Genomic DNA, 13,018 nt, shown 5'->3' with positions numbered 1-13,018 from the left:
AAATGAACATCTTAAACATGCCTTATAACTGGACCATTCAGGGAATGTATTAATTTTCAGTTACTCACTCCTCTGATCAATTAAATCCCTAAATATCATAAACATGATTCCTGTAGGGTGTCAAGTTATTCAAATACTTGGCCCTATCACAGCATATTCAATTCTGGACTAGCTACAATGGTCCAAACCGATTATTTATAAAGACGTAAAATTCCAACCTTTTTGGTAAACATCAATCTCCACCTTCACTCATATGCACAAATAAGTACTGAATATAAAATCTAGTTCTGGGTCAACGAGGGTCTGCTAAAAATCTCCCTACTAGAAAAAGCCATCCTTTTTCAAGTAAGGTGCTATATGTGTAAAATTTGAGAACAGGGATTTAACTGAACCCACCTCCTTCAGCTTTATTGGGAGGTAGAGAATGGAGCCATCGAAAGCAATAACATCCCCTGTCACAGCCGCATGGTCCTTCAACATCCCGAACCTCATACCACGGGACTCCACACTAGGACTGGAACAGACAAGCACAGACAGTCTATCCCTTTCTGAGTGACACATTAGATCTCCAATGGCCTTCATTGTGAAACTCACAGGAGATGTTTGAAGGACCCTATGTGGATGTGGCAGTATTATTAAATATTTGGTTGAAAAGGAGGCACAATCCCCCCCATCCCCCACAATTACTGATCAATTTTCTTCTTTGCTCTTAGAATACATAATAATTAGCTGCCAAGTGGTACATTACAGTGTAAAATCAGTTTGTGTGTACTTACAAATAAAGTACAAATTATTTGATGGCAGATCATTCCAATTAATTAATTTAAATGTCATGAAATGCTATAGGAAACATGTCAGAACTCTTTTACTTTGCATTTAGAGAGACAGCAGAAGTTTATCCATTTAAGTTAATTACCCTAATGATGCTCACATTAATAATCAGTGTAGACAGTTCTTCAAATAATATAATCCAGCTTATTCAATGTCACATGAACACCTACTAATTAATTCCACTGAGATGCGAGGATATAGTAATTACTTTAATCTCCTTTCAGGCACGTTCATTTTGCTTTCAGCATTGTCAGTTGACCCGTCTTTGGCATGCTAAGGGAACTGGAATCATCTGCAAGTTTAATCTATTGATCACAAAACAAGCAAAAAAGTGGATTTCTGTGGATAACTACCTTAATGTGCAAGAATGCTCTGAAAAATATACCTGAAAGTAACATGGTACTGAAAGACTGCTTCGTTATTACAGCTTATGGCGATGTGGTTTGAAGCAAGAGTCAAAGGACTTCCCTTCAAACCTTTCTTCTGTAGTGGCTCACTGTAGAAGGAAAAACAGAGAGAATTGTGTTTTCCCCAAAATAGAGCTACTCCATTATCCATTCCTAAACAATATCCTCAGGAAGACAATATGTGGTTTAAGGCCTTGGTTTTCTACAAAGTATTGAGAACTGATGAAGGTTCCTTTAACTGGCAAAGTAGAGTTTTTACAAGCCCCATACTGTAATAAGGGAGATACTGATTAGCAGGGCTGTCCCGAAGGGTAATTTTTTTTTTTTTTTTTTTTTTTTACTTTGAAGGTTCGAAGCTTCCTTGGTGCTAATTTGAATAATGTATTGATGTCACATTAGCTACTAGTGTATAGATCTGAATGAAAATCCTACTTTGTTTTTTTTACAGGTAATCCATTTAACAAAATAAAACATCCCCTTGTAGTTTAAAATAAGTTCTCGAACAGTAATCATGTTTTTATAAATTTTATTTACAAGCAAAGTTTATATTGATTTTACTTGCATGAAACATGTTAACCTTCAAGTAAAAGCACCTTACTCATAATAAACTGTATACACAGTGATGTATGTCTGTTAACTTTAATTTGTATGTTACTCAATAAGGGAAGTGTCGGAAATAGCAAATCGGTGTAAAACCCTTGATGAATGTGATGTTTTTTTACTACTGAAAGTACTGGACCAGTACCTTAACATTTGGGTTAACTATAATAGAAAGACTCCCTTATACAGTTCAGAGTTTGTCAACATTATATATTATACCTAAAAAAAATTACGACTCAATTGCAACGAACTTGCAGAGTTAGTACTAAATATGGGATCATCTCCAGTCTGTTGCTTTCGGTTCTATGCTATTGACCCATTAAACCTAATAAATAATGAATCATAAATTTTAACTTACGTTTAAACTTTTTCCTCCTTGATATTTTCAGTTGCAAATTTACATTAAGCTTTTGGGGGGGTCTTCTGTGTATTAAACAACAAATTCCAAACAGCAAAACTTTTCGAAACACTTTTCCATTATATTGCACTTTACTGTAAAGATCGTGGCTAAAGAAACAATTAAGCAGAATAATGCAGCAGTGCCACAGGCATGCTTGCAGGATAGTGCTCTTTCAGAACAAACTTTTTTTTTTTTCCAGTGATAATCATATATATTTTCAAAATACATTGTTTAAATGTAATCTGGCCTACTGACACTACGGTGGAAATCGAGGTGCTTCTTATTACAGTTTCAAACTTTTATATCCAACAACTATTATTTATGGTTAGTAATGGGTAGTATACCAATCAAATGTTTTAATTTAATCAGTGGGACATCTGAAGTGTGGTTTAGTATTGTAATGCTTGTGGGGGTTTCCAAGGAGTCGACCCAACTCATCATTGCGCGTGCAACAACAAATCGTTTTATTATTACTGCAGCACACACATATCTCAGGGACTGAACACACTCTCACACTGACTCGTTCTTCTGCCTCCCTTCACCTTTTACCCTTTCCCTATGCTCCTCCCCACCACACCGCCTTCACCCCATTAACTCTTTATCTGGTGCGCTGGCACTCTACAGTATTTGTATGAACAAGAGAAGAAAAAAAAAAAGTTTGTAAAAACCTTTGAAGTTCTGGAGACCGAACAAACTTTCGAACGTTCGAATCTTCAGAGACAGCCCTACGGATTAGCAATTAATGGTCTGTGTTTTACCTAGAGAAGAGAACTTAAATCTGATCAAAGCAGGTGGTGTTGTATTTAATTAAATGCTATAATGTTATGAGCTGAAAATACAGCCACATTATATATATACTCACACACACACACACACCTGTTCTTAACCAACAATATCATAGCAAAATCAAACTTAAGACTAGAAATTTCAGCTGGTTTTGATTACTGAAACACTTGAATGAAGAAGTAGTTATATAGGTTTCAGGATGCTTTTGTTAAGCTTCCTACTTCTGAAACACTCAGTATTCACCCTGTTCCCATAGTTAAATCAGTTTCAATTCAGCTCATCAGGTGGGAGGTAGCTGAAGAGATAGATTTTTAAATGCCTGACAGTGAAGAAAGAGAGAACTCTGGAATGACCAAAACATTGATGAAGATACAGAGCTTCCTTACCTATAAAAGATCTGAGAACTGGGTTAACTTATTAAAAAGTGCTGGCTGGTGGCTAAGACTAATTCCAATGCCTCTTACTATTGAAGTCTCTTTTAAAAATGTAAATTGGATTCCCTGATGAGGAGGCTTGGATTAAAGAATCAATATTTAACTTCAGATATAGAGGAATCAATAGTTCACCCACATTCCTACATTAAAGACATTTCGGTGCATGCTGGAGAAGACAGTACTTACTGTGGGGCTTCTCTCTGGACTTCTCCAACGTGTGTGGTCAGTTGAGGGAAGGGCTCTGGAGATTTGGCGGCCTCTCTGATGGGAGATGGAGATGGAGCTGCTGCTGGGCTGGGGGCTGAGGTCGGTGAAGGGACACAGAGGGGGGATGTTGGGGAACCTCTGCCCCAGCCCAAGGGAGCTGGACTTCCTCGCCCCACCCTCATCATCTGAGAGGCTGGCTCCCCGTGTCCCAGGGGACTGCCAACAGAACACAGTAAGGTCTTCCAGGTTACAGCACTGTCCAAAACTCTACTCCCTTGCATTCACAGTGCTGCACTAGCTTCCGGTCACTGGCAGATTAAGGCCCACTTTACACTATGCATTTAAACTGTATAAGTTGGCTTCTAAACAATTTAAAATTGCTAGATATGGTTGTGTAATTTAGTATATGAAATGAAAAAGCCCCATGCAAATATAATCTTGCTGTTGGTCCCCTATAGCTCTCACATGGAGTTGAGATGAAAATTCATTTTTTGGTGGGAAAACTAAAGTTCTAGCTCATTAAGAGGACGTGATTATCCCGGTGTCAAATATAAAGCCAAGTGTGAAGGCTTGTTTGAAATTTGCCTTCACAATAGTGAAGGGGGGACACATTGTGCCAGTGTGGCAACCTAATTTATGGTGGTTAAAACTTAAATACCAGCATCATAAGCAAAAAATGTTGACTCAGAAATGCTGGAATACTCCCTACAGATATATAAACAAAAATGGATAAGTAACTTAACCACTGAGAAAGCAGAAAGTCTCCACAGAACCAAATACTGGTCTACCTGCTGCCTCCCTTTGCCTCCTCTGTGATCTCTTCTCCCCCGGGACCAGTCCACTCTCCAGCAGGAGTTACTTGAGGTTTGGGGTCCACTCCAACATCACCAAACGCACCCCAAGCCTGGTGAGCCCCAACTGCACAAGACAACACAGCAGACAGGAGGAGTTAAACATTCTGAAACCAAATCAGTGAAATAATTACACTGCACTAAAAAGCTGTGATTCCTTATCACGTTTGAAACATTTTATTTTAAAAGATATAGGTTTTGAAGGTTCCTAATGCTGGTGAAAGATTTAGCCTACTTCTCTCTCTCCAATCAAAGTTCAGTGAACTCTCTGCATTTATTTCATATTTGGTTTGCGTGGTTTCATCTTATTTGCTTTGTTTAATTTTGAAATTAAAAATTAGTTCACCTGAATCTCTGTTCAGTGTTTTTCAGGATTATTTTCATGTTCAACCTTTCCAGGTTTGTGAGAACAGGCCCCCTCAGCCTCCACAATGGGCGTCATTGTCTTGACTGTACTCACCCACTGGTGATGCCCCCCTGCCCCAGGACATCCTTCCTTCAGGCTCAATGCCCATTCCCCGGAACAATGACACAAGGGAAGGTTTAAGAGGAGATTCCAACTAACAAAGACAGAATTAAACATGAACTGATTAGAAAGAACATCCAAGACCCACAGGTCACAAACCCTGATGACTATATAACTCATTACACAGGTACAAATCAGAGTTCACTGTTCACTTAGTCAGAAGTAAGCTGGTCAAAATAGAGCATTATTATGTGGCTGATGCCTATACCCAAGGCAACTCACAAATAGCAATTCAGTGCAAATTTGTTTCACATAAAATGCTGATTGCAAACTTAATACAGAAAGTCACATCATTTAGCAACATACGTACGAGTTGCAGAAGCTACAGAGCAAGGGATTAAATATACATTTCAAACAGCATAGTTGTAGAACCAAGATATAAGGTGATCTGAGTTTCCAGTGTGAGCAGTAGAAAGTAGTACCGGGAGCTGCTCCCAGAAAATGCAGCATTTCATCACATTCTAAAGAATACAAAAGGTAAAACACTTGTGAGTAAACGTTCTAACACTCTGTCACAGAAGTAAAAAAAATGTTTAGACTGCATCGCAGTTTTGGATTTGAACCACAAAGTAATTTAAACTCTCATTCATTATTTCATTGCCCTTTTAAAAAAAAAAAAAAACCTGAATCAAATTTCCAGCCCAATTATTGCAATAAATGATTCTGTCTTGATTCAAATAAGAGACTACAGATTCCATACAGATTCGCAGCGCGCCACTGCAGCTTAAAAAACGTGAGTCATGAATAATTTTACTCACCCGCTTGACGGGGGAGGTTACGGCTTCCTGTACCACGTCTAAGCCTGGCACATCTTCAGGTAGCGGCAAGACTCTCGCTGGGCTGACAGGGGGTGCTTTGGCACTACCGGGGGACGTAGATAGCTCCCTTGTGTGCCCAAAGTCTGTCTCTGTAGTGGGAAGGGGAGATCTTGCTCGCCCAACAGATGGCGCCACTGTAGGGAATATCACTGCCCTTGCACGCCCCAAACCATGCTCCACAGTGGGTAACCTAGCTCGGCCAAGAGGGAGCTCCGCATTTTGGAATGATCCTTCACTTTTGACTGGTTCATCACCGGGGAATCCTCTGGCGCGGCCGAACACAGACATGCCCGGCAAAGGCAGACCTCGCGCACGGCCTAAAGCCAGCTCCTCGGGTACCAGCGACCTGCCCCGCCCCAGCGTCGGCAGCCCCGGCATGCTGAGGGTACCAGGAAACCTCGGGAAACGCGGCTGATTGGGATCCATATTTTATGATGCTGGGACGAGTGTGAAGAGAGTGAATAATATATATATTTTTAAATGAATACAAGTTTATTGTTGTCCATGAAAATGGAAATCTCCGCTCCTGATCTTTGTTAAATTGATAAATGCTGTTGAATTGCGGCCTAACAAACTAGCTTTTAATAACTTTAGTGCAGTTACAAAAACAAAAAAAACATAATTGCTTTTGAAGAATTTCACACCCACATCTCACTTTTCTACAAAGGGAGTAAATAACCCCTACCTCAAAGTTCACCAAAATCACGTGTTATGAAAGGAAAAAAACTAGACTCATTATTGCGTTTACACCTGCTAAGAACACATCCCGTTTTCATTTTATGCCAACAAGGTAGGTCTGATTTGAAATACATTTAAATAATCTGGATAATTTAGCCTTAACGAATATATATATATATATATATATATATATATATATATATATATATGAAAACCAGCACGTGAATTTAATCTATTTAACCTCTTCCTCTATTGCAGTAAATACAACAATAAAACATTACCTGATACAAATTCCGCTGATTCTTTCAGGAAAATTAAGTGAACTTCCCGCTAGAACAACATTACGAAACAAAACAAAAAATGTGTCGACCAGAAAAGTACCTTTCCGTTAATACTCAACACACAACCCTCCAGCTCACTCCGCCCTTTGGCTCTGTACACCATCAATCAAATTGGTCAACACACGGCCCTCCAACTCAAATCGCCCATTGGCTCTATAATCCATCTATCAAAATATTCCCCCCCAGGAAGCGAGTGGAGGATTTACATAACGTCACTTTGAATGTAACTTTACTAGGAACTATGAAGACACTCCACGTGGTACACGAGTTTCGTTTGCACCAAATGTCTTCAAGTTATATAGATAGTATACTAAATAATGTTTAAAATGCAAAGTATACTAAATAATGTTTAAAATGCAAAACGTTAGACGAAACTCAATGAAGTTAAAACGTTTTCCTACAGTTGCTTTACATTATTATTATACACATTTTTATTTCCAACGAGGTGAATGTTTTTCTGGAGTTCTCATTCTCATTTGGATAATAATACCCTGGTTTTAAGGGAGGTCTCCATGCCAACCCGGAATCCATTTTCTTTGTTTGTTTGGTGTAGCTTCTGTCAATGGCTTACTGTTGACATCATCAAATACTTTTTTCAGATCATTTAGTTACTGTAAGCAATGATCTAATGATGTAGCTTTTAACAGAATTATAAATTTTAAACCATAATGTATTAAATCAATTACAGTTCTAAGAACAATTCTTCAATCAAGCCCTGATATCTGGTATAGTAGCTCGTTTTAATTTATTAATAAAATGCTTGTATCATAGGCATAATGGAATACTTTAATCTCTTTATTACATGTAGCTATCTTTAAAACAATTGTATGTTTTAACAAAAGATTTGAGGCAGTTCAAAATAAGAGTAAAGGGATATTAGGCAACCCTAACAGATGTATATTGAATCTTGAATTGAATTATTATTTTTATAAAGTGACTTTCCTTCTCTAGTTAATGGTCTCTGTAAATCATACAAACTTATTTTGGCAAATATATACAGAAATGCATATACCTTCCTAAATGAAATGTAGGCTTGTGGTGAAAGACTTAAGTAGACAGCTTTGAAGTGCTGTATTATATGATGCAGGCCTGTGCTCACCAAAGTATGACAGATAACACATCCATGCTGGAGATGCCCCCAACTGACATATGGGCTGCCATGCCCATCTCCACAGAGACTAGCACCACATTCCAATTGAAGATTTATTTTGTGAAACACAGACATTCACAAAGCAATTTATATATTACATAGACCAGGGCAACAAACCCAAGTACAAACTACATGCTGGTAACAGAAGTGTTCCCCACCTTCTTCCTCATGTTTGATAACAAACAATAAAAGGTGACTTAAAACTAACTTATTGACACTAAAGTAATTCTACCTCAGAATCAAAACATGAATAAGCCATGTTCTTAAAAGAAATAGCATTAGCTAAAACAACCATTGGACAATTTATATTTCACATACAATGCAACATTCCAAGAAATCTCTGCGTTAACATTTCCGAAAAAGAACACCTGGCTTGTTTGGTATCAAGTGTAAGGACATGCTTTGAGGGACTTGAAAATGTAATTGATAGAACTAAAACAACATAGAGAGTTAGAAACTCTAGGTTACATTTGAACCATTTTTTACATTCCTCAAAGCCATCACACCCCCAGTACATGTTCTGTTGGAATCAAGGGAGAGGAATGGCAAAGACTGCTTCGAATCGAATTTCAGTTTTATTCTAAAATGTATAAAAACAGAAAGTTAAAACAAGCAATTTGGAGTAGAGTGGTACAATTTGAAGTGGAACAACCTGGGAGAAGAAACCAAGGAGACAAAATTCAGGAAGACTGAACGGAACCAGAACCAGAACTTCTCAACCAAAAACCTGAAAGCTTTGCAACAGTCCTTAAGTGTACGCAGTCTGCCAGCCCTCCCTGCTATCGAACGTCTGCATAACTCAATCTCAGTAAACCACACAGGTAGTATATTTTGTGTACTAGTCAAGAATTAGGTAAATCACAATTACATAAACCCTAGTTGTGTATGAGATCTAAATTATAGGAACGGGTAGCGTAATTATATTATATATTTTTTGTTATTAAACATGTTTTGTGCCTTGAGTCAAAACTTGAGTATTGGATAGATCTCTCACTCTTACTTTTAATATTATCCACCCTGCTTGTCTCTGTCCTATCTTTGCAAATACATGTTGTCTATTTACTTTTTTATAAATAAACCTATATCTTGTATTAAAGGGTACAGCCTCAAGCAAGGTTAATTCATGCAGATCAACCTCACCACTAATCTGAGTTCATATTAGATAAAGTATTGTGGTAACTTGCGTAACAACCCGGTCTTGTTTTCAGAGGATTTGACCACTATGGGTTATATGTATGAGGGTCACTAGATAACAGGACTTTATTCAGCACTCATTATTTCTTCTGATATCGATACCAGATAAACAAACCACACTCTAAGTTAAAGTCCTAGGTCAATCGAAAATACTTACTACTTAAACAATAACTGTAATGATAAATTAAAACAATTTGTCCATTGCAACATTTTGGCTGTATCTTATCAGATCAGCATCCTTTCATTTCATTCAACGATTTACATCTCCAAGTTTAAAGATATGTAGGGTTTCAATAATTAAACAATGTTTAACAATATGGTAAGTTTTATGAGATTCTAAGAATAGAACTGAGATTCTCAGTTCATAATTAATAATTACACAAATGACATTAGAAATATGTTTGTCATTCATAAATAATGTAATCAGATTTATTCAAATCAGGTTTCGGTTTAAATTGAAGTTTGTGGTGCTTTTGAATAAGGAGGGGAACTTCATCAGCTGTTTCACAGCCCTTGATTAGCACTAAGCTTGTACTACTCTACATACAATACCTATTTTGAAAAACCTCATTAATGCACTGGTAAAGGAATCCAGTCCACCACCATAATGGAATATGTAATGGGGTTGTAACAGAGTGTGAGGCAGATTAAGTAAGAATGATTTTAGTGAATATTTTATATAGTATCAATATGAAACAAACTTCAGCAGGCAGTCCTACTAATTTGACTCCAACATCCTGCCTTGGGAAGATAAATAATTATACTGCAGAATTTACAGCAACTGGAGGATAAGCTGAAACCAGTCAAAGTAATTTGCCTCATGATCAAAGCTGAGTTTAAACCTAGCAATGCAAAATGTAAAGATTTGAAATGCTGGTGAAATAATAATAAATACATAAAAATAGCATAACCCTACATATCTAAATTACACACACACACACACATACATGTAATTTTGTTTTACATTACTGATTCAGATCTACGTTAATGGCTGGTTTCACAGATCAAGTCCTGGACTACTCAATGATATTTTGGGTAGGGTAATCCTAAGGTAATTCTAAGCAGGGGTAAAAGTGGAAGTAACCTAAGTCCAATTCTGCAGAGACTGCATTCCAATGGCTGTCTCAATAATAAAATAAGCGTATTTCACTTATGAAGAGGGGGGGTTGGGGGGAGGGGTATTCACACAGATAATAATCATAACACAAAAAACTATCAATACAAAAATAGAGCAGTCACTGGAATGGAGGCAGTTAAGTAAGAATGATGTTTTCATAAGTAGCTTTGAAAATAAATTCTGCACAGGAACAGTGTTCTAATGTGGAAACAAATTTGAAGAAATTATTGAATTTTGTAACAAATAGGTTGGAAAATGCTGAGAATTACCTTTTTGTTTCATTATATTTGTGTGTGTATATATTATCTCCTTGTTATTCCAATCAAACATCTTTCCATGCTTTTTTGTGTAATTCGCAGTTTCTTTAAGAAAATAAATAATTGGATCCGAGAACAAACACAAATATGTGACATAATTGAAAGAGTGAAAGTTTGTGCCATACACATTGCAAGAACAGATGAACCAAGGAGACCTTTGAATGGTTACAAAGACATGAAAAAAAAGAAGACCACATAAAATATAGGAAGGTGAAATAATAAACTTTGCAGGGGTTCCATGGAATAGAGACTATTCTGATACAGTTTGGAGAGAAAAGGCTTTGGGGATTTCCACCTATTGTTTTTACCAACTATTAAGTCAAGAATGATCACACTGTAGTGAAAGCTCACATAAAATCCAAAAGAGGGTGCCAGAGACAAAGCAGGGATAAGTTTGAAAGCAGACCTCATGACAGTAAAACTTCTAAAGACCCAGGGCCAGTTCTAGACATTTGGAGGCCCTAGGCAAAATTTATGTTGGAGGCCCCCGTCTTGATTGGTGGACTAGCGCAGTAGTTCCCAAACTTTCTGGGTGGTGCCCCCCAAGAACATTTAAGTCACAGCTAATAATAATAATAATAATAATAATTTTATTTTAAAGCCTGTACGGTTGATTGGCTCTCTATGTAGCTGTAATGAAGATTGACGGCAGGGTGGGATTTGTTATTTCTTGTCTGTTATTGGCTGACAATCACAGATCTGCGCGACTCCGCCAATGGGATCGGTGCAATTCTGCAGATCTGCGCAGATCTGCGGCGCTACAAGAACGCGAGCAATGGCTTCCTCTCAAGTTTCTGCGTGGAAATACTTTGACGAAGTAAATTAAAAAACTGTTAAGTGTATAATATGTGCAGTGCAAGTAATATACCACAAATCTACAGGTGGTATGATAACCCACCTAAAAGCCAAACACCCTTCTGCGAAACTAGCAATGACAGAAAAGGAAAGAGGAGCAACAAACAAACTGATATTAAAACACACACAGCCAGCTATCGCTATATATTTTCACCTGAACTTGAACGCACAGGTATGTTTCCGAATTTACTTCATAAAGTTGTTGTATTAGATGAGTATTTTAAAATAAAGTTCAGAACTTCTTGCAATTGCAAAAATTGTCACATTGCATTATTTCGCATTTAATGTACTTTTTGTTAATGCGTTTCCAAAATATTGCAGCAGAGAGTCCTGACGAGCTCGTTTCCACTCGATTACATTTTGGAGCTGCAAGTTATTCTTATGTATTTATTTTACCGTAATTATCACCTCATATAAACTGCTGTGTATTTTGATCTGAAACTACCAATCAACGGCTTCACAGACCCTGCTTTCTGACAATCCTCTATTCTGATTGGCCAGGACTGGAGATGGAAGAATCCACTAAATAACCGAGACTCAGTTTCCACTCGTGTGAGTCGCGACAGAACAGTTTATTTAATGTGTGTAAGTGCAGAAAAAGATATCAGTTTATCCAGTGCGATTTCACTGGGGCGGCAATCAACAGTTGTCAGATGCCCTCGGGGATTTATTGTGTCTCGTCTTGACTTTTTACCTGTTCTGCCCTTTCCCTGCGCCCCCCATAAAGGGTCTTGCGCCCCACAGTTTGGGACCCTGGACTCGCGTATAGGGATGTGACGGTTATGTAGGCCCCGCCTCCAAACCCGAGGCCCTAGGCAATTGCCTACTCTGCCTATAGGTAGCGCCGGTGTTTTGACAAAGTCTGACTTTGTCAGAATGAGCTGCCTAGTGAAAGTACGCGTGCGCAGTGAACACGCCTATACATCTGTTGGTAATAATTAAGTATATTTAAAATGATTTTGACCGTGTTATGTCATAGTGACCATTTTGCTATTTACGCATAGATGACAGGATGAGCTACATAGGGTTTGAAAGATTCTAATACAGTAACAGTGTTGAAAAACAGGGGGAAGCCCATTCTGACAGGTCCCTTCTGTCCGACAGGATGAGCTGCTTAATATTTTCCGTCGGGGCAGCTCATTCCAGCCAGTAGCCCATTGTATTCAGATACCGGGCAGCCCATCCTGATCGGGAAGCGCAGTTTGGCAGAACACCGGCTAGTGCTGTTTGTCCGTATTCGCTGGAACTCGAGCGCACAGCTGTGTTTCCGAGCGCAGAGCAGAGTCAATCGTTTGGTCAATTAGATTGTATAAATTACTTAGCTAGATAGGTCTTATACATTTTGTATTTCGCTGTTGTGACCGGAAAACATTGCCACAAGGACGCTAATGTTAACGCATTTTCATTGCAGCTCACATTGCTAAACTGGCAATTGAATGAAAATTTGAATGAAAAAGAAAAAAATATTGGTCGGTCAGTTACAAATATTATTTTATAAACAAACAG

At 38.0% G+C, this 13,018-nt stretch overlaps 1 protein-coding gene across 1 annotated transcript in view; it reads right to left on the bottom strand.

Annotated features, from left to right (window-relative positions):
* The window catches only part of piwil2 (piwi-like RNA-mediated gene silencing 2), a 39,803-nt gene extending 32,785 nt beyond the window's left edge, over positions 1-7,018 (bottom strand). The window contains exons 1-7 of the mRNA XM_066714515.1: positions 6,820-7,018; positions 5,801-6,297; positions 4,977-5,076; positions 4,454-4,583; positions 3,645-3,881; positions 1,217-1,327; positions 397-514 (exon numbers count right to left, since the gene is read on the bottom strand). Coding sequence (XP_066570612.1) covers positions 397-514; positions 1,217-1,327; positions 3,645-3,881; positions 4,454-4,583; positions 4,977-5,076; positions 5,801-6,286 — 1,182 coding nt within the window. The 5' untranslated portion in view covers positions 6,287-6,297; positions 6,820-7,018. The remainder of the gene's footprint in view (positions 1-396; positions 515-1,216; positions 1,328-3,644; positions 3,882-4,453; positions 4,584-4,976; positions 5,077-5,800; positions 6,298-6,819) is intronic.
* Between the last annotated feature and the right edge of the window lie 6,000 nt (positions 7,019-13,018).

This window comes from Amia ocellicauda, chromosome 9, assembly GCF_036373705.1.
Source record: "Amia ocellicauda isolate fAmiCal2 chromosome 9, fAmiCal2.hap1, whole genome shotgun sequence".
Taxonomy (NCBI): Eukaryota; Metazoa; Chordata; class Actinopteri; order Amiiformes; family Amiidae; genus Amia; species Amia ocellicauda.
Note: the sequence above shows the minus strand (reverse complement) of the source record. Positions and strands in the feature narration are given on the sequence as shown.